At 44.0% G+C, this 23,147-nt stretch overlaps 1 protein-coding gene across 2 annotated transcripts in view; it reads left to right on the top strand.

The window, feature by feature from the left end:
• Positions 1-23,147, top strand: part of st14b (ST14 transmembrane serine protease matriptase b) — a 132,701-nt gene that overhangs the window by 91,986 nt on the left and 17,568 nt on the right. For both annotated transcript variants that reach the window (XM_069894361.1, XM_069894360.1), the window contains one exon: positions 9,081-9,184. In XM_069894361.1, the coding sequence (XP_069750462.1) occupies positions 9,081-9,184 (104 nt within the window). The remainder of the gene's footprint in view (positions 1-9,080; positions 9,185-23,147) is intronic.

The raw sequence follows: 23,147 nt of genomic DNA, 5'->3' as shown, positions 1-23,147 counted from the left end.
GTCCCACAGCCACGGTGATGCCCTCTCACTGGAAAACAGTGTCTGCAACATGGATAGTGAGCAGGTGGGTCCCGTAGCTTGGAATGGAGGACACAATGGCTGCTTGCTGGGGAAGGCCCTTACTGGTGCTTCTCACCTCAAAATGCGTGGGTGGGATAAGGCTGATCTTGTGCCTGTGTCAATGAGAAAATTCTTCTTGGTCCTCTGGTCTCTGAGGAGAGTAGGCCTTTCTGTCTGCCAACTGCCGAGGCCACAATTGGCGGCCGGCCTGCCCGTTTCCCACTGCTATGTTGATTTTAGTGGTGGGGTATGAGCACGGGGGGAAGAGGTGCACTGCCAGGCGTTCCTGTCCCATTGGCAATGGTAGAAACAGTACTCGCTGTGCTGCTCTGCACACCCTTCATGTTGCTGCTGTGCCGCAGCTGCCACTGGTGTTTCTAGTGGACTGGACAGGGTGGCGGCGCCAATCACATAGACTGGTTGCATGTGGAGGGACCTCTGCTGTGGTGTGTGGAACAGCTTGTCTGCCTCCTTGGCCTCGAGGTGCAGGACGCTGAAGTCCATGTCCAAAACTGCTGAGGATACGTGCACTGGTAGTTTCGAGAGGAATAGGACCTCGAACAGGAAACAGTCTGTGTGCCCATCTGCCAGGGCCACCATCTCATGCATCAGTCCTGCATGTTGAGGATTCTGATGGCATGCTCTTGCCAGCTGAACTATAGGGTGTCGAGGAGGAAACATCGGAACTGCTCGTACTTACGCTCCATCGGTGGGTTTTCTATGAAGGAGCTTACTTTGGCAGCTGTGGTGGCGTTCAGGGCACTGATGATGTGCCAGTACTTGGTGTCCTCTGAAATGATTCCCCTGATGTGAAACTGGGACTCAGCCAGCTGTAGTCAGTTCCTGGGCTGGCTTGCCCAGATTGGCGGGAGATGTACGCCCACTGTGTCGGTCGCAGGCGCTACAACTGTGGATTCAGCCGGTTGCTGTATTCTCGTGTGATCAATGCTGGTTCCACTGTGGTGTCCACTGCGGCAGCACTACTAAATAAAGAGACATTCACGCAAGGTGAGTGTAAAGCAAAAACTGACTTTACTGGCTGGCCTTGTCCACTTCCGGTGACGTACCCCCGACTTCTGAAAGTGATGTCATCACATCGCGGTGTCACTCTCTGGTCAGCTGGCTGCTACGTGGAAGTGGAGGGCTCCTTAGCCTGCACATGGCGCTAAGCACAGGCTTCTCGGCAGTGATGGGGAGCCTGTTGCATCTTGAACTGGTCACGTATTGTGCCGATTTGGTCCGTTTACTCATGCGGTCACTTAGCCCACTGCAGTATTAAGAAAATTAAGGATTATTTTGAAGTCAAGAAATTTATTACTTTCAGTAAAATGAAGGAAAAGTATAAGGTATTGGAAAATACTCTATTTTATTACCAAATTAGGAGATTTCTGTATGAAAGTTTTGGTCAAGATTTAGTATTACCAGCAGAAATGGAGGTGGAGTTATTGTTATGACCTGGAAAGATAAAGAAGCTTATTTCAAGTATGTATAAATTATAACAAAAGCAAGCTCAGAAGGAAGGAGTAGATGGGAAGTAGATTTAAATATGCTGATAGATGAATATAAATGGATTGAGATAAGCGAAGAAAGTATGAAAAGTTCAGTAGATGTGAGATTTCAGTTAGTTCAGTATAATTTTATTCATCAGTCATATTCGGCACCACAAAAATTACATAAAATGAACAATAATTATTCGGATTATGTTTCAGATGTGGACAAGAATTTGGTACATTTCTACATTCAACTTGGCAGTGTTCCACAGTTAAACTCTTTTGGTTTGATATAGGTAATTTATTAGAATGAATAGCGGAGGTAAAGTTCCCACAGGGTCCAATGCTGTTTTTACTGGGAGATGTTGGAGGGGTAAAACCTAAATTAAAACTGAATATGTATCAAGTGAAATTTTGTTCAAATTGCTTTGGTATAGCTAGAAAATGTATTGCAATAACTTGGAAGTCGGATATCGGTTTGGGAATGGAGCGATGGCATGCAGGCATTCAGAGTTGTATTCCACTTGAGAAAATTAGTCCAACAAGAAAGAGTTAACACAACTAGCTGATTTATTTGGAATCTACTGAATGGTGGAGGACCTATCAATCAAAGGATTTAAGCAACAGTTGAAATCATCACCCATAATCAGCGTGTATTCATTCAAATTAGGTCGAGAATTAAAAACCGTTTAAAACAATTTCAGGACAGTTGATATTAGGAGCATATATATTAACCTTCTTATTTCCCAATGAACCAGTAACTATTAAAAATCTTTCTGCTACATCAGATGTTGTAGAGAAATGTACAAATGGAACCTTGGAATGAATAAAAATCTATATACCTCTTGAGAAAGGGAGTAGAATTGTAAACCCTTGCAAAATTTAAAAAAAACAATATTCATCCTATTTACGAATGTGCATCTCCTGCACAAAGATAATATCGACCTGAAACCTTTTAAACATATTAACTATCTTTTTGCGCTTAATAAGATGATTAAGGCCATTCAAATTCTAAGGAATAAAATTATATGTGGTTATAGCCATATTAATATTAAGATTAATAAAATTAAGAATGAAACCTGGTCATGCATGTACAAGACCACTCTAGAGAGGGTGATAGAGTACAGCATGAACCTTAACAGAGAAACAACTGATCCATAACCACTCAAAACTGCTCAGGAAAAAAAGCTAACACTAATTCCACCCACACCCCAACCCAAAACTTACCCAATAAGAGGGCAGCAAGCTAAAGCTACACATCTCTTAACCCTTATCTCTGGCTGGGTATGCTCCAAACAGGAATTACAAAGTTATGTTCATTCCCACTCACTATAGACAAAACAAACTGAATTCTGTGTAACAAGCCATTAAACAGCAAGATTATCTGTCTAGAAATTACAAGACTGAAGAAGGAACAATCGTCATTTTACAAACCAGTACAATATCAACCATTAATTAATTAATAAATAAGGAAAATAACCAAAGATAACAACCTATAAAATTGAACTATAGGGAGAAATCTATTACTTTTAAATTTAAGCAAAAGAATACAGAAAGAAAAAAAAAACAAAAAGAAAGGAGTTCATCCAAAAATATATTTAGCGATGACATCTCATAAGTAGAAAACAGCTGTGGAACAGATGTACCTTCTTCCAGAAACTTCCAAGCTGAATCCAGAGTAGTAAACCATTTAGGGGGACCATTCTTAGGGAAAATCTTCAGCTGTGCAGTGAAACGAGAAGAAAGGTGAAGTGTATTTGAGAGAGTTTAGTCATGATTTCTTTATATTTCATTTTGAGGGTGTAATTTTCCACAATATGAATAGAGATATCACAAAATTTTAGCAAACCTCGTCTGAGACCCTCTCTGATTATGGCTACCTTTGTTTGAAAATAGTGGAGACTGAGAATAACAGGTTGAAGTTTAACTTCAGGTGGGGGTTTTGACCTCAGAGCACAATGTGCCTAATCCAAAATTGGAGGTTTGTAAAAAAATTAATTGAGTCAGAGGCTTCAATACCTTCAGGAAATCCAATACGATGTAAATTATTTCTCCGGTTTCTGCTATCTAGTTCAATAGCTTTATGCTTGTATTTTTGCAAGTCACCTGCAGTCTCTTGAAACTCTTCTGTTAAAGCCTCATCTTTTTTTTCCCAAATGTAAATACTCACTGACTGATCATGATAGTTCGTTGAAAACTTCTTCTATTGTTGTTCTAAATCTTCAAAACCTCCTTGAAACTTAGTAATTTTCTGATCCAGTGCCGTGTAGCAGAAGTTCAAATTATCAGTCATAGCTTCCAATCTTGTGAGAATTTTTTCAATTGATTTTGAAGCCCAGATTTGGAACCTTTTCTTCCATTGTTTTCTTGTATCAGTCGAGGAACAGTCCTTCCACTTCGGAAATCTGCCATTTAGAGATAAATTTTAAAGATTCCCAGAAAACAGATTTTACAGATTAAAATAGCTATTATGTAGTGGGAGAAAGGTTAGTTGTTAAGGAGCAATTCCAAAAACATGTAAACCACATCAGCCAGCAGCTGGAGTCCAGCATTTACCACTTCTGCTGGCAGCTTGTTCTACCCTTCCTCCACTCTCCGTGTGAAGAAGTTACCCCTAAACTTTTCCCCTTTCACCCATAACACATATTATCTGGTTTGTATTTCACCTACCCTCAGTGGAAAAAGCCTGTCTACATTTACTCTGTCAATCCCCCTCATGATTTTAAATACCTTGTCAAATCTTCCCTCATTCTTCTACGCTCCTGTTTAATTTTTCCCTGTAACTCAGTTCCTGAAATCCATGCAACATCCTCGTAAATCTTCTGTGCATTCTTTCTATCTTATTGATATCTTTCCTGTAGTTTGGTGACCAACACTCCAAATTTGGCCTTACCAATGTCTTATACGGCTTTAACATAACATCCCAACTCCTGTACTAGGTACTTTGATTTATGAATTCCAATATGTCTTAAACTCTCTTTACAACCCTACCCACATGTGATGCCACTTTCAGGGAATTATGTATCTGTATTCCCAGCTCCCTCTGTTCTACCGCACTCCAACCATTTACCGTGTACATCCTACCTTGGTTTGTCGTTCCAAAATGCAATGTGTGCATTAAATTCCATCTGACATTTTTCAGCCCATTTTTCCAGCTGGTCCAGATCCCTCTGCAAGCTTTGAAAACCTTCTTCACTGTCCACAATACCTCCAATCTTAGTGTCATCTGCAAACTTGCTGATCCAATTGACCGCATTATCATCCAGATCATTGATAGAGACGGCAAACAACAATGGTCCCAATACCAATCCCTAAGGTACACCAACTAGTCACAGGCCTCCAGCCTGAGAAGCAACCATCCACCACTACTTTTCTGGCTTCTCCTGTCCAGCCATTGTCAAATCCAGTTCATTCCTTCACCGTGAATACCTAGCATCTGAACCTTCCTAACTAACCTCTCGTGGGACTTTGTCAAAGACCTTTTACTAAAGTCCATGTAGATAACATGCACAGCTTGTACAAACTTTGTTAACTTTTGTGATAACCTCCTCGAAAAACAATAAGATTGGTTAAACACAACCTACCAGGCATTAGCCATGTTGATTACCCTGAAACAGCCCCTGTCTATCCAAATAGACAATAGGTGCTGGTGTAGGCCAATTGGCCTTTCGAGCCAGCACCGCCATTTTTAAGATCATGGCTGATCTTTCCCTTTCAATAACCAATCCCAGCTTTATCCCCATATCCCTTAACTTTCCTGCCCACAAGAGCCTTATCCAACTCTCTCTTAAATCTATCCAACAAATCTGCCCCCACTACCCTCTGTGGCAATGCATTCCACAGGCCCACAACTCTCTGGGTAAAAAAAATTCTCCTAATTTCTGTGTTAAATGGCCTTCCCTATATTCTTAAACTATGCCCTCTAGTCCAAGTCTCACCCATCATTGGGAACATGTACTCTGATTTCACCCTGTCAAGCCCTTTGACAACCCTAAATACCTCAATCATGTCTCCCCTCATCCTTCTAAACTCCATCGCATATGGTCCAAGTCGTTCTAACCTATCCGTGTATGACAATCCTGCCATCCCAGGAACTAACCTTGTAAACATGCGGTGCACTCCCTCTATAGCAAGTATGTCCTTTCTTAAATATGGGGACCAGAATTGGACGCAATACTTCAGGTCCGCGTATGACAATCCTGCCATCCCAGGAACTAACCTTGTAAACATGCGGTGCACTCCCTCTATAGCAAGTATGTCCTTTCTTAAATATGGGGACCAGAATTGGACGCAATACTTCAGGTGAGGTCTCACCAGGTCCCTGTACAACTGCAGGAGGGCTTCTCTACTCCTATACTCCAATCCCCTCCTTATGAAAGCCAACATACCGTTCGCCTTCTTCACCGCTTGCTAAAGCTGCACTCTAGTTTTCAATGACTGGTGAACAAGTATGCCCAGATAACCTTTGCATTACCCCACTCCCCAGCTTAACTCCATTTAAATAATACTCTGCTCTCTTGTTTCTGCCTCCAAAATGGACAACCTCACATTTACTCATTTTAAACTTCATCTCGCATGGTTACAGGCCATTTTGGCCCATGCGTCCATGCTGCCCAATTTACACCCAATTAACCTACACCCCCAGTATGTTTTGAACAGTGGGAGGAGAATGAAGTCCCCTTAGAAAACCCACACAGACACAGGGAGAATGTACAAACTCCTTACAGACAGAGCAGGGTTTGAACCCATCCCAATCGCTGTCGCTGTAAAGGCATTATGCTGACTACTACATCAACTGTGCCACTCTTAAATTCTCTTAGAACATCTTCCAATAATTTACCTAGTACTGATGTCAGGCTCACCAGACTATAATTTTCAGGGTTACTTCTGGAGCCTTTTTTAAACAACGGAACAACGTGAGCTAGCCTCCAATACTCTGGCACCACACCCATGCCTCAGGGCATTTTAAATATTTCTGCCAGAGCCCCTGGAATTTCTACACTAGCCTCCATCAAGGTCTTAGGGAATATCTTGTCAGGCCCTGGGGATTTATCTACCCTTATTTCCTTTAAGATAGCAAGCACTTAATCTATTTAGCTTCCATGACCTCACTGCTTATTTTCCTTACTTCCCACGACCCTGTGCCTGTTTTCTGACTGAATACTGATGAAAAAAAACACAATTTTAAGATCTCCCCCATCTCTTTTGGCTCCATACAAAGCCGATCACTTTGACCTTCAAGGGGACTGATTTTTGTCCCTTACCATCCTTTTGCTCTTAATATACCTGTAAAAACCCTTCACATTGCCAAAGCAAACACATCTTCTTTTATCCTTCCTGATTTCTTTCCTGAGGTTTTATTTGCATTTTCTATGCTCTTCAAGTAACTCATTTGTTCTATGTTACCTTGTTCCATGTTGAACCCCTCTCTCTTCTTCCAACCCAGATCCCCAATATCCCTATATCTTCTAACTTTGCTTTTAATCCTGGCAGGAACATGCAAACTCTGTACTCTCAAAGTTTCACCTTTGAAGGTCCTTCATTTTACCTCGCACATACTTGCCTGAAATCCACGCATTCTAGATCCTTTCTCATTTCCTCAAAATTGGCCTTTCTCTAATTTAGAATCTCAACCCAAGGCCCAGACCTATCCTTCTCCATAATTAATGTGAAACTAATGGTATTATAATTACTGGACCCAAAATGTTGCCCTACACATACTTCTGCACCTGTCCTGTCTTTTACGTTGATAATTGGTAGCTTAATATATAGATTATAAAACTTTCTTGAACACATTTGACCAATTCCAAGCCATCCAGCCCTTATACTGTATGGGAGTCCCAGTCAATATGTGGAAAGTTAAAATTTCCTACTATCGCAACCTTATATTTCCTGTAGTTGTCTGCTATCTCTACAGATTTGCTCCTCCAATTCTCGCTGACTATTGGGTGGTCTATACCTTTTCTCTTCCTCAGCTCCACCCATATAGCCTCAGTAGATGAGCTGTCTGGTCTCTCCTGCCTCAGCACAGCTGTGATATTTTCCCTGACGAGCAATGCCACTCCTCCCCCTTTTATCCCCCTGCTCTATTGCACCTAAAGCAATGGAAGCCTGGAACATTGAGCTGCCAGGCCTGCCCCTCCTGCAACCAAGTTTCATAATGTCCACAATGTAATAATTCCATGTGCCAATCCATACTCTAATGGTTTGGGTCTAGATTTGATAGCACTTGGATTTAATCCAGTCATTTTCTTTGTGTGCGGATTTGATTAGATTGGATTATGTTTGGTGGCTGAGGTTGTGTCTGTGATTGAACTAGATCCAGTCTCTTGGCCCAGCTTGGATCACTGCACAGTGTGCCTGGTCTCTGCCTTCTGAGGTAATTCTAGAGACTCAGCCTCTACCTCAATGACATCTTCATCCCTGACTGAGATTCTAACCTCAACTGAGGGACTGATCCTTCCTGCTCCAACCTGGCAAATGTCATATGTTTAAAGTAATCATCGCACATTGAAATTCTCCCAACTATAGTGAGTGACCCAGTGTTTTGATATTATGAAGGTGTTCTTAAGATGCATAAAGGTGGATACAATTACGATGTGTAACAGGGATTTGGACAGGCACTTAGATAGCAAAGCACAGGGATGCAGGCCGAGAGCACACAAATAGGACGAGTGTAGCTGGCCACCAACCGTTTCTGAGCCATTCAATTCAATGAAATGGACACAGCAGAATGGGTTCCTGAAGCATTCTGGAGTGTGGCTGTAAACTTGAGCTGGCACTACTTATGTTCACACTCACTGCAGGACCGGCACCTACCTGGTGAACGAGAGCCTCACCAGTGCTCAGGTTGGTCTTCACCAGGAAGCACACTCCCTGGAGTTGGATCTTGTTCCACAACACCATAAGATGTCAGTGCGGAATGAGGGCATTCAGCCCATCAAGTCTCTGACCCCATTCCATCATGGCTGATTTACTATCCTTTTCCATTCTCCTGCCTTCACCCCATAATCTGTGATTCCCTTCCAGGTCAGGAAAGTATCTACTTCTGCCTTAAATATCCCCAATAACATGACCTTCATAGCCATCCGTGGCAACTAATTCCACAGATTCACCCACTCTGGGTAAAGAAATTACACTTCATCTCTGTTCTAAAGGATGTTTTTGTATGAGCCTGTGCCCTCTGATCCCCAGATTCCCCCAACATCCTCTCAATGTCCACTCTATCAAAACCTTTCAAGGTTTGATAGGTTTCAATGAGATCCACCCTCATTCTGCAAAACTCCAGCAAGTACAGTCCCAGTGCCATTAAATGCTCCACACATGAAAAACCTGTCACTCCGGGGGTGATCCTTGTCAACCTCAACCTCAATGCCAGTACATCCTTCCTTGGATATGAAACCAAAAACTACTCCCAGTTTCTGGGTGTTGGAGCTCAGTAACCTCCTGGGTTGAAGTGATGCCAACTTGTTGGGGTTAATCTTGCTGCGACCTAAAGCCATTCTCATTGCGAATCCTCTTCTTTCTCAGGTGGCTCCACCCAGACGTGTAAAAGTGGTGTTCCATGTATTCCTTCTACAACATCCAGACAGCAACAATGTGTGCAGGGACTACGTGGAAATCAACAGCAAAAAGTGAGTCGTGTGTGATGATGGGCAATGAAGGAAGAAGAGGATATCTGCTCAGTAAAATGGGCAAGGCTTTGTTGAGGGTTCAAAACAGAAAGGGAAGGGCCGTGTTCGAAGACTGTGGCAGGCTCAGTCAAGGAGAGGCAGGGAAATGGTTCATGGTCACCTGGCGGTGGTCAGCAAGTTCCTCTAAGGATATACTGAGGCTGCAGCATGTGAACTTCCCAGACATTTCTGCCTTCAGCAGGTGGCAAGGTCATTAATCAGCATCTGGCTTACTAAGTGTTAATTTGTCGGGTGGAATTCGGAGCGTGTGGGGACAACTGCCACATCAGATCAGCTTAGAAGGTTGATCAGAGCTGCAGCCTGGTCTCTGGAGGGAAATAAGTACGTGCATTAGTGAACAGAAGCAGAGTCACAACATTGTGTTAAATCATCATGCAACGACCAGTGGTCCACACTGAGATAGCGGCAACACTGGAGTAAACAACACACTCCTGTCACTGCAAACAATACAGAAAGGAGGTGGGGAAGAGATGGACTGGCAGGGACAGTTAGCATGGCTCTATACACAGACAGTTAATATGGATCTGAACAGGGACAGACCAGGTACAGCTAACATTGATCTGCACATGGACTGACCAGATACAGTTAGCATGGCTCTGTACAGGGACTAACCAGGTACAGTTAGCACGGATCTGTACTAGGACTGACCAGATACAGTTAGCAGGGATTCGTACTGGGAATGACCAGGGACATTTAGCATGGATCTGCACAGGGACTGACCAGGGACAGATAGCATGGATCTGTACAGGGACTGAGCAGGGACAGTTAGCTTGGTTCTGTACAGGGACTGACCAGGGACAGTTAACATGGATCAGTACAGGGACTGACCAGGGACAGTTAGCATGGATCAGTACAAGGACTGACCAAGGAGAGTTAGTATAGATCAGTACAAGGACTGACCAAGGAGAGTTAGCATGGATCTGTACAGGGACTGACCAGGGACAGTTAGCATGGATCTGGACAGGGACTGACCAGGGACACTTAGCATTGATCAGTACAGGGACTGACCAGGGACAGTTAGCATAGATCTGCACAGGGACTGACCAAGGACAGTTAGCATGGATCTGTACAGGGACTGACCAACGACAGTTAGCATGGATCTGTATAGGGTCTGACTAGGGACATTTAACATGGATCTGTGCAGGGACTGACCAGGGACACTTAGCATGGATCTTTACAGGGACTGAGCAGGGACCGTTAGCATGGATTTGTTCAGGGACTGACCAGGGACAATTAGCATGGATCAGTACAGCGAATGACCAGGGACAGTTAGCATGGATCTGTACAGGGACTGACCAACGACAGTTAGCATGGATCTGTACAGGGACTGACTAGGAACAGTTAACATGGATCAGTACAGGGACTGACCAGTGACAGTTAGCTTGGATCTGTACAGGGACAGACCAGGGACAGTTAGCATGCATCTGTACAGGGACTGACCAGGGACGGTTAGCATGAATCTACAGGGACTGACCAGGGACAGTTAGCATGGATCTGCACAGGGACTGACCAGGGACAGATAGCATGGATCTGTACAGGGACTGAGCAGGGACAGTTAGCTTGGTTCTGTACAGGGACTGACCAGGGACAGTTAACATGGATCAGTACAGGGACTGACCAGGGACAGTTAGCATGGATCAGTACAAGGACTGACCAAGGAGAGTTAGTATAGATCAGTACAAGGACTGACCAAGGAGAGTTAGCATGGATCTGTACAGGGACTGACCAGGGACAGTTAGCATGGATCTGGACAGGGACTGACCAGGGACACTTAGCATTGATCAGTACAGGGACTGACCAGGGACGGTTGGCATAGATCTGCACAGGGACTGACTAAGGACAGTTAGCATGGATCTGTACAGGGACTGACCAACGACAGTTAGCATGGATCTGTATAGGGTCTGACTAGGGACATTTAACATGGATCTGTACAGGGACTGAGCAGGGACCGTTAGCATGGATTTGTTCAGGGACTGACCAGGGACAGTTAGCATGGATCTGTACAGCGAATGACCAGGGACAGTTAGCATGGATCTGTACAGGGACTGACCAACGACAGTTAGCATGGATCAGTACAGGGACTGACAAAGGAGGGTTAGCATGGATCTGAACAGGGACTGACCAGTGACAGTTAGCTTGGATCTGTACAGGGACAGACCAGGGACAGTTAGCATGCATCTGTACAAGGACTGACCAGGGACGGTTAGCATGAATCTACAGGGACTGACCAGGGACAGTTAGCATGGATCTGCACAGGGACTGACCAGGGACAAATAGCATGGATCTGTACAGGGACTGAGCAGGGACAGTTAGCTTGGTTCTGTACAGGGACTGACCAGGGACAGTTAACATGGATCAGTACAGGGACTGACCAGGGACAGTTAGCATGGATCTGGACAGGGACTGACCAAGGAGAGTTAGTATAGATCAGGACAAGGACTGACCAAGGAGAGTTAGCATGGATCTGTACAGGGACTGACCAGGGACAGTTAGCATGGATCTGGACAGGGACTGACCAGGGACACTTAGCATTGATCAGTACAGGGACTGACCAGGGACAGTTAGCAAAGATCTGCACAGGGACTGACCAAGGACAGTTAGCATGGATCTGTACAGGGACTGACCAACGACAGTTAGCATGGATCTCTATAGGGTCTGACGAGGGACATTTAACATGGATCTGTGCAGGGACTGACCAGGGACACTTAGCATGGATCTGTACAGGGACTGAGCAGGGACCGTTAGCTTGGATTTGTTCAGGGACTGACCAGGGACAGTTAGCATGGATCTGTACAGCGAATGACCAGGGACAGTTAGCATGGATCTGTACAGCGAATGACCAGGGACAGTTAGCATGATTCTGTACAGGGACTGACCAACGACAGTTAGCATGGATCTGTACAGGGACTGACTAGGGACAGTTAACATGGATCAGTACAGGGACTGACCAAGGAGAGTTAGCATGGATGAGTACAAGGACTGTCCAAGGAGAGTTAGCATGGATCTGTACAGGGACAGACCAGGGACAGTTAGCATGGATCTGTACAGGGACTGTCCAGGGACAGTTAGCATGGATTTATACAGGGATTGACCAGGGACAGTTAGCATGGATCTCTACAGGGACTGACCAACAACAGTTAGCATGTATCTGTACAGGGACTGTCTAGGGACAGTTAACATTGGTCAGTACAGGGATTGACCAGGGACTGACCAGGAACAGTTAGCATGGATCAGTACAAGGACTGACCACGTACAGTTAGCATCGATTTGTACTGGGACTGACCAAATGCAGTTAACATGGCTCTGTACAAGGACAGTCCAGCTATAGTTAACATGGATTTGTAGAGGGACTGACCAGGGACAATTAGCATGGATCTGTACAGGGATTGACCAGGGACAATTAGCATGGATCTGTACAGGGATTGACCAGGGACAATTAGCATGGATCTGTATGGGGACTGACCAGGGACAGTTAGCATGGATCTGTACAGGGACTGACCAGGGACATTTAGCATTGATCTGTACAGGGACTGACCAGGGACAGTTGGCATGGATCTGTACAGTAACTGACCAGGGACAGTTAGCATGGATCTGTACAGGGACTAACCAGGGACAGTTAACATGGATCTGTACTGGGACTGACTCGGGACAGTTAACATGGATCTCTACAGGGAATGACCCAGGACACTTAGCATGGATCTGTACAGGTTCTGACCAGTGACAGTTAACATGGATCTGTACAAGGACTGTACAGGAACAGTTAGCATGCATCAGTACAAGGACTGGCCAAGGAGAGTTAGCATGGATCTGTACAGGAACTGACCAGGGACAGTTAGCGTGGGTCTGTATAGGGACTGACCAGGGACAATTAGCATGGATCTGTACAGGGATTGACCAGGGACAATTAGCATGGATCTGTACAGGGACTGACCAGGGACAATTAGCATGGATCTGTACGGGGACTGACCAGGGACAGTTAGCATGGATCTGTACAGGGACTGACCAGGGACATTTAGCATTGATCTGTACAGGGACTGACCAGGGACAGTTGGCATGGATCTGTACAGGAACTGACCAGGGACAGTTAGCATGGATCTGTACAGGGACTAACCGGGGACAGTTAACATGGATCTGTACTGGGACTGACTCGGGACAATTAACATGGATCTCTACAGGGAATGACCCGGGACACTTAGCATGGATCTGTACAGGGACTGACCAGGGACAGTTAACATGGATCTGTACAAGGACTGTACAGGAACAGTTTGCATGCATCAGTACAAGGACTGACCAAGGAGAGTTAGCATGGATCTGTACAGGAACTGACCAGGGACAGTTAGCGTGGATCTGTATAGGGACTGACCAGGGACAGTTATCATGGATCTGTACAGGGAGTGACCAGGGACAGTTAGCATGGAACTGTACAGGGACTGACCAGGGACAGCTAGCATGGATCTGTACAGGGACTGACCAGGGACAGTTAGCATGGATTTGTACAGTGACTGACCAGGGACAGTTAGCATGGATCTGTAGACGGACTGACCAGGGACAGTTAGCATTGATCTGTACAGGGACTGACCAACAACAGTTAGCATGGATCTGTTCATGGAGTGACTAGGGACAGTTAACATTGATCAGTTCAGGGACTGATCAGGGACAGTGAGCATGGATCAGTACAACGAATGACAAAGGAGAGTTAGCATGGATCTGTACAGGGACTGACCAGCGACAGTTGGCATGGATCTGTATTTGGCACTGTCCAGGGACAGTTAGCATGGATCTGTAAAGGGACTGACCAGGGACATTTAGCCATGGATCTGTACAGCGACTGACCAGGGTCAGTTAGCGTGGATCTGTACACGGACTGACCAGGGACAGTTAGCATGGATCTGTACAGGGACTGACCAACAACAGTTAGCATGGATCTGTTCTGGGACTGACCAGGTACAGTTAGCATGGATCCGTGCTGGGACTGACCACGAACCGTTAGCATCGATTTGTACTGGGACTGACCAAATACAGTTAACATGGCTCTGTACAAGGACAGACCAGGTATAGTTAACATGGATTTGTAGAGGGACTGACCAGGGACAATTAGCATGGGTCTGTACAGGGATTGACCAGGGACAATTAGCATGGATCTGTACGGGGACTGACCAGGGACAGTTAGCATGGATCTGTACAGGGACTGACCAGGGACATTTAGCATTGATCTGTACAGGGATTGACCAGGGACAGTTAGCATGGATCTGTACAGGGAATGACCAGGGACAGTTAGCATGGATCTGGTTCAGGGACTGAACAGGGACAGTTAGCATGGATCTGTACAGGGACTGACCAGGGACAGTTAGCATGCATCTGTACAGGGACTGTACAGGAACAGTTAGCATGCATCAGTACAAGGACTGGCCAAGGAGAGTTAGCATGGATCTGTACAGGAACTGACCAGGGACAGTTAGCGTGGGTCTGTATAGGGACTGACCAGGGACAGTTATCATGGATCTGTATAGGGAGTGACCAGGGACAGTTAGCATGGAACTGTACAGGGACTGACCAGGGACAGCTAGCATTGATCTCTACAGTGTCTGAAAAGGGACAGTTAGCATGGATCTGTACAGGGACTGACCAGGTACAGGTAGCATGGATCTGTTCTGGGACTGACCAGGTACAGTTAACATGGATCCGTGCTGGAACTGACCACGTACAGTTAGCATCGATTTGTACTGGGACTGACCAAATGCAGTTAACATGGCTCTGTACAAGTACAGACCACTTATAGTTAACATGGATTTGTAGAGGGACTGACCAGGGACAATTAGCATGGATCTGTACAGGGATTGACCAGGGACAATTAGCATGGATTTGTACAGGGACTGACCAGGGACAATTAGCATGGATCTGTACGGGGACTGACCAGGGACAGTTAGCATGGATCTGTACAGGGACTGACCAGGGACATTTAGCATTGATCTGTACAGGAACTGACCAAGGACAGTTAGCATGGATCTGTACAGGGACTAACCGGGGACAGTTAACATGGATCTGTACTGGGACTGACTCGGGACACTTAACATGGATCTCTACAGGGAATGACCCGGGACACTTAGCATGGATCTGTACAGGGACTGACCAGGGACAGTTAACATGGATCTGTACAAGGACTGTACAGGAACAGTTTGCATGCATCAGTACAAGGACTGACCAAGGAGAGTTAGCATGGATCTGTACAGGGACTGACCAGGGACAGTTAGCATTGATCTGTACAGGGACTGACCAGGGACAGTTAACATGGATCTGTACAAGGACTGTACAGGAACAGTTTGCATGCATCAGTCCAAGGACTGACCAAGTAGAGTTAGCATGGATCTGTAGAGGGACTGACCAGGGACAGTTAACATGAATCCGTACAAGGACTGTACAGGAACAGTTTGCATGCATCAGTCCAAGGACTGACCAAGTAGAGTTAGCATTGATCTGTACAGGGACTGACCAGGGACAGTTGGCATGGATCTGTATAGGGACTGACCAAGGAGAGTTAGCATGGATCTGTGCAGGGACTGACCAGGGACAGTTAGCGTGGATCTGTATAGGGACTGACCAGGGACAGTTATCATGGATCTGTACAGGTAGTGACCAGGGACAGTTAGCATGGAACTGTACAGGGACAGACCAGGGACAGTTAGCACGGATCTGTACAGTGACTGACCAGGGACAGTTCGCATGGATCTGTACAGGGACTGATCAAGGACAGTTGGCATTAATCTGTACAGGGACTGACCAGGGATAGTTAACATGATGATAATTAACTTTTATCCCAGTTAACTTTATAACCTTTCATTTCACCATATTTTTCCAAACATTTTTGAAGTTGCTTGAAAGTCCTCTTTGGATGTATGTTAAATATATTAACACATCATCTGCAAATAAATTAAACTTGTATTCCTCCTCTCCCACTCTAATTCCTTTAGTATTTACATCCTGCTTTTGAGTTGGGCCAGTGGTTCTATAACTCATTCAAATAAAGCTGGTGACAACAGACATCCTTGTCTAATTGATCTAGATGAAGCAAATAAAGATGAAATTTTACTGTTTGTCACTACCCTAGCTGATGAATTTTTATATAGAGCCTTTACCCAGCCAGTGATGAGTGGACCAAAATTAAAACGTTCCAAAACTTTAAACAAAAAATGCTACTCAACACGATTAAAGTTTTTTCAGCGTCTCAAGCTGCTATCAACAGTTGGTTGGGTTCTTCCCTTGATGCATTAATTAATATAATCAATTTAACAACATTATCAGAAGAATATCGATTTTTTTTATTAAACCTGCTTGATCTACATGTATCAATTGTTGTAAATATTTTGCAAGCACTTTAGTTACATTTTTATAATCCACGTTTAACAAAGAAAACCGTCTATAAGTGGCTACTTTTAAAGGGTTCCTATCTTTTTTTGGGATAATCATGATCAAAGCTCTTGAAAAAGATTCTGTAAGGGCAGATGTTTCAAAAGCTTGTCTCAAAACTTCCTTAAGTACTGGAAGCAACAAATCATAAAATTCTGTATAAAACTCTGAAGTAAAACCATCTTCTCTAGGTGATTTCCGATTTGGAATAGTTTGTAACACTTCTTTAATTTCTAAATCAGTGAACGGACTCTCTAACTCCTGTACATCCTTCTCATCCAATGATGGAAGATCTAAATCAGCCAAGAAAGATTCTACTCGATTGATATCTTGATCAACCCCAGAAGTATATAAGTCTTGATTAAAAAGAACAAAATTCATAATTCATCTCTTGGGGTTTAAAACTGACTCCAGAACCTTTCCTAACTGCATTTATTGTCCTGGAAGCTTACTCAGTTTTTAATTGCCAGTTCTTATTGGTTCTTATTGGCCAGTTCTCCCAACTCATAATTACGCTGTTTAGATCTTTGAATTAACTTTTCATATTTATGTCTGTAAAATATTGTAACGTAACTTCAGATTAGATAACTGCACCTTTCTGTCTTCTGTCAAGTTCTTTTGCAACTCTTTCCCTCAAACACTAATTTCCTCCTTCCAACTTATGACTTTCTGCCAAATGTTGTTTCTTAACTTTAGTTGAAAAACTAATAATTTGTCCCCTTAAATACACTTTCAAAGCATCCCATAATATAAACTTACTCTGAACTGAATTTTCATTTAATTGTATAAAAGACATAATTTGATCCCTGATTAAAAACAACAAATTCAGGTTGTTTAACAGCATTGTATCCATCGCCTTCCCAAGATCGTGTTATATGGCGAGCTCTCCACTGGCCACCGAGACAGAGGTGCACCAAAGAAGAGGTTCAAGGACTGCTTAAAGAAATCTCTTGGTGCCTGCCACATTGACCACCGCCAGTGGGCTGATATCGCCTCCAACCGTGCATCTTGGCACCTCACAATTTGGCGGGCAGCAACCTCCTTTGAAGAAGACCACAGAGCCCACCTCACTGACAAAAGACAAAGGAGGAAAAACCCAACACCCAACCCCAACCAACCAATTTTCCCTTGCAACCGCTGCCACCGTGCCTGCCTGTCCCGCATCGGACTTGTCAGTCACCAACGAGCCTGCAGCAGACGTGGACATACCCCTCCATAAATCTTCGTCTGCGAAGCCAAGCCAAAGAAAGAAAGATTAAATCTCCAATGATAAGTAGATTGAACAGTTTCAGAACCAACACAGGAAATTAATAACAAAGAATGGTTCGATAAAATCCTACTTTTATATTCAGCATTATTAATTCTCCCCTGTAATTGTGCTGATATTAAAAACAAATTAATTCTCGAAAAAGATTCATGTCTCACTGAATAAAATGAAAAATCTTTCTCAGTCGGGTTCAATCTTCTCCAAATTTCTACCAAATTCAATTCCTTCATAACTGACAAACACTCAGCCATCTTAGTTTTTTTTTAGTTTTTGGAGATTTAACCATTAAAGGATCCAAACAGCAATTAAAGCCTCCTCCTACTAAAATATTTTCTTTTGCCTGATTCAGACCCAAAAAGACATCAGTACAGGTACACGATCCTTTATCCGGACATCTAAATTCCGGAAAGCTCCAAAATCCGGTAAGTGAGGAGAGAGGCAGCCGAGGGACAAGCGCTTGGGGGAGGCAGCCGAGGGACAAGCGCTTGGGGGAGGCGGCTGAGGGACAGGTGCTTGGGAGAGGCGGCTGGGCGACTGGAAGGGGGTGGGGGTGGATACGGTAGCACAATTCGGGTGGCCTTTCCGAAATCCTGCAAAATCCAAAGTTCGGAACACACTGTACCCCAAGAGTTCCAGATAAAGAATCGTGTACCTGTAATAAATTGTTCATCATCCACATTAATGGCATAAACTTTCAACAAAGTCCAAGCTTCTGAAAAAATTTTACAGTTAACAGCCAGAACTCTACCAGCATTATCTGAAACTGATTCTAATACAAAATGTAACTTTTTATATATTGAAATAGCTGCCCCTCGAGCTTAAGAATTAGAGGACACAATGACATCCAACCAGTACCTTTTCAATTTCAAATGTTCTTTTTCAGTCAAGTGAGTTTCTTGTAAAAAAAAGCAATATCTACCTTCATTTTCTTCTTACAAGGCAAAACTTTTAATTGGGTTATTAAGACCTTTAACATTAAAAGTCACAAAATTCAAATTAGACATATTAATACAATTTAAAAAAAGGCACCTCACACAGCAAATGCAATTACGAAATATTTTTTAAAAACTACAACCAAAATACTACCAAAGAAAAAACCACTCTAAATAACTAACAAAATACCCTTAAAAAATTTACTTCAAAAGTAGTACCCTCCTCAATTAAATGGGTGTGGTCAATACCACAGGTGGCAGATGACTTCAGAAACAGCAGGGTCATCCACCTTCCCCCCCCCACCCAACCGAATCTCAAAAAAAAACACTTAATCCTCATCCTCCTCCACATCAATCAGTTGCGCAGTTTCCAACATTTTCTTCCCATTCCCATTCTTGTTCTGGACTATATTCACCAAAAGTTTCATTGACAGATTTTGACTCAACTTGTAATCTGGCAAAGAATTAGCAAAGGTTAATGCATCCTGATGCTTCTCAAAAATTTGAGACTGGTATTGCCCATAATAATACCGCTGGGTATCGAAAAGCAAATTTATATCCCTTCTCCCACAAAACTGCCTTAGCCGGATTAAACTCCTTACATCTCTGAATAACCTCCTGACTTAAATCTGCATAGAAAAAAACCCTTCTACCCTGAACCATCATAGGGCTCTGAGCAACACAGGCTCTTTGAACTGCAAGAAGCATAATCGTCTCTCGGTCTTGATACCTCAAACATCTAATTAAAACTGCTCTTGGAGATTGACCCAGAAAAGGTTTCTTTCTTAACGCTCGATGTGCTTTATTCAATTCCATATCATCTGGAAATGATTCGACCCCCAACATATCTGGAATCTATTTCCAAAAAAATTTTGTAGGATCAGATCCTTCAATATCGCCTGGGAGACCATTTTAACGTTGTTGCGGCGACTCTGATTCTCCAAAGAGTCAACTTTCTGCAAGAAATCTCTTCTGAGCTTCCCATCCTGTAAATGAATCTTCAATTTGATTCACTGTCTTCAATCTTCTTAAATTTATTTTGTACAATATCAACTGCTGTCAAACATTTATTGACATCTGCTTTCATAGAGGCAATTTCTCCACACATCAGTCATTTTCACTTTCATTTCAGCAAATTGCTCATCTATATTCTGAAAACTATTAGTCATATAAGTCATCATGTTCTCATTTTGTTTTATCAACTCGTCAAACATACTCCTCAAACATAGTCACTATAACAGGTCCAGATGAGGGGCTCATTAAAACTGGAGAAGAAACTGATTTGGAAGGTGAAGCTGTTTTTGAAATCCTGGGCCTACCTTCAATTACATTTGCTGCAGCTAACAGAAGTTCTTGGTCTTATTCATCCAAAAATTCCAAATCCTCTTCTTCTCCTGGCACCAATATCTCTTCCCTGGTGACCTGACTGCGGGTCTGGACATCCATCCAAGCTGGGCTGACTTGTCGACGTGGTGCAGACCGGGTCCCACCGCAGCCCAGATCCGATCCAGGACCTCGTGCATGTGCGAAGTCGCGCGCATGCCCAGTGATCCTGTAGCATGAAAGTGCCACCGGTACGTCGCTGTGCACTAGCACGCCGACGGCCACGCTTTTGTATTCACAATCCAGCGCAGACACCACTCCATGCCCCTCAACACAGCCAGTCGCACACGGCATTTCGTGCCTGTGAACGTCCAGGCTCGACGCCAGGGTAGGAGCACCGGTGCCATCTTGCGCCGTTCTGTGCATTGGAGATGCCGACGTCTCCTCCATCCTACCTGGGGACAGTCGCTGAGGTTTCAGCTCCATCAAAAACTGCTCCTGAGGTGGCTTCTTTTCCAGATGAGGTAGGCCCAGTTTCTTCACCTTTTTCCACCAATTTAAAAAACAACTTTTTAGCTTGTTGGCCTTTCCATTTCTTCATTTTTTTTGTATTTTCCAAAACTTAAAAATTTTTTTTAACAGTCCATTAAATTCGGACTTTAAATAGTCCAATCAGAGAGGGGTGATTTTCCAGTCTTCGTCCTTTACCATCTTGCCACGCCCCCTTTTTTCCCCTCATCTTCTTTTTGACCAGGGAAATCTTTGCCGCGGTGCTTGGTATTTCTGGGGATCGTGCAATGAAGCCCCTTGGATAGAACAGAAATAAAAATGTCACGACTGTTCACGATGCTGTGCTGAAATGTCATAATTCACTAAAGGCACCCAATAATCAGTGGGAATTAGAGGAGCAAATAGATTAGGAAATTGTAGCTAACTGCAGGAAAAATAGGGCTGTAATAGTTTGTGATTTTAAGATCCCTTATATTGAAGGGGGTTGCCATAGTGTTTGAGAGGTGAGTTAGGGCAGAATCTGCAAAGTGTGATCAGAGCAGTTTTCTCGAGCCACATGGTGATAGGCCAACGAAAGAGGGGAAATGGATATGAGCTGGGCAAGTGATTGAATTGTTAGTGGGAAGGAGCACTTTGGCACTATTACCATAATTCTAACTGATTTTGAATAGTTATGGAGAAAGGTAGGACTGATCAGAGAACAAAGAACATTGCAGGAGAGAACAGGTCCATGAGGTTGTGCTGATCTTAGCTCCTTTAACACAGCCACTTCAAGGTGGGAATATTGTTCTTTTATTGTGCCACGCTTTCTGTGAAAAAGGAACAAACACAGGATAGGGGGAGTCATTGAAGTCCTGCCAGCTGTGGAGGTAGTCACAGCACTGAAATGATGTCTGTGTCAGCAGCCTGGGGCCAGGGCGGGGTACACGTTAAATGGGGTACATGTTATATGGGATATACCTTAAACGGGATATATGGATATACATTATACAGGATATATGAATATGCGTTAAACGGGATATACTTTATACATCACACTAGATGCTGATGCTATTGTGTTACAAGTCATGCCTCTTTTGCTTCCAGAATGCTGGCATGCAGTGTAAATTGACACACAGCAGCGAGAACAGAGTGTACACTGGGTGGTGAGGTTCTTTGATGATTGCTGCTGCCCTCCGATGGCAGTGTTTTCTGCAGAAGTTCTCAATAGTGGGGAGGGTTTTGCCTATGATGTCCTGGGCTGTGTCCACTACCTGTTGAAGGGATTTATGCTCAGGGGTATTGGTGTCCCCATACCAGACTGAGATGTCGCAGGTCATCTGTAGAAATTTGCGAGGGTTTGGGGTGTCATACCCAACCTCCACAAACTCCTGAAGAAGTAGAGACGCTGATGTGCTTTCTTCACAGTGCCTTTAGTGTGCTCATTCCAGGAAAGATCCTCCAAGATAGTGATTCCCAAGAACTTATATTTGCTCACCCTCTTCACCTCTGAACCCCCATTGATCATTGGATTGTACACCTCTGGCTTTCCTTTCCTGAATTCAACAATCAGCTCCTTAATTTTGGTGACATTGCGTGCAAGGTTGTTGGTGCACCTTTCAGTCAAGTTTTCAATCTCCCTCCTGTGTGCCGAGTCATCCCCCAACCTAATCTACCTAATCGATAATAATTAGGCCGTCTACCTAATGTACTGTGATTACCTGTCAAGCTTTGTCCAGAATACTCCAAACCATTTCTACTCATTATACTCACCAGTCTCCATGATGAAGGACAGGGCAGTGGATCCATGGGAACACCGCTCTGCTCGTTGCATCAGAGTTTGCACAGTCCTGACTTCATCCTTCGTCACTGGGCTGAAATCCTGCACTCCTTCCACAACTGCAGCCCACAGGATAGGGGGAGAAATACTTACCTTGCCAGTGATCTACATGTCCTGAAATTTTTTTTTTGAAAAAAGACTTAGAAGAAAATCTTGCAGCAACACCGAATAAGTGGACAGTGCAAAGGGTGAGGTTGGACTGTTGGCATTGTTTTTAATGATCTGTACACCAGAGACTGGGACAAACCGAGTAGGAAAGACCAGTTTCCCTTTTTCGAGAAGTCATTAGTGGTGTTGGATGCAGACCTATTGGACCAAAGTGGAGTGGAGAGCATCTGGAACATGGTGCTAGAGGTATGGAGGCAGATCCTCACCTGAACCTTTAGCTTGGGTTCTCTTTCCACAGACATTGTCCGATCAGCTCAGTGTTTTTAGTTTATATTCTAGTTTCCAGCAACTGCAGTTTGTCATCTTCATTTTCTTTACATTTAAGATGTTTTTATGTTTGTTGAACTCTAGTTCTGGGCTGCCACACCTTCTGTGCTCTAACTTTCTGTGATTGTTTCTATAATGTTGAAGGCCAAGAGCTGCCTTGTTCTGGTCCATATCCGGTCGGAAGGTGAGGCAGGCTGAATGTACTCTTTGATT

Source organism: Narcine bancroftii, chromosome 8, assembly GCF_036971445.1.
Source record: "Narcine bancroftii isolate sNarBan1 chromosome 8, sNarBan1.hap1, whole genome shotgun sequence".
Classification (NCBI taxonomy): domain Eukaryota; kingdom Metazoa; phylum Chordata; class Chondrichthyes; order Torpediniformes; family Narcinidae; genus Narcine; species Narcine bancroftii.
This window is presented reverse-complemented; position numbering and strand designations above follow the sequence as displayed.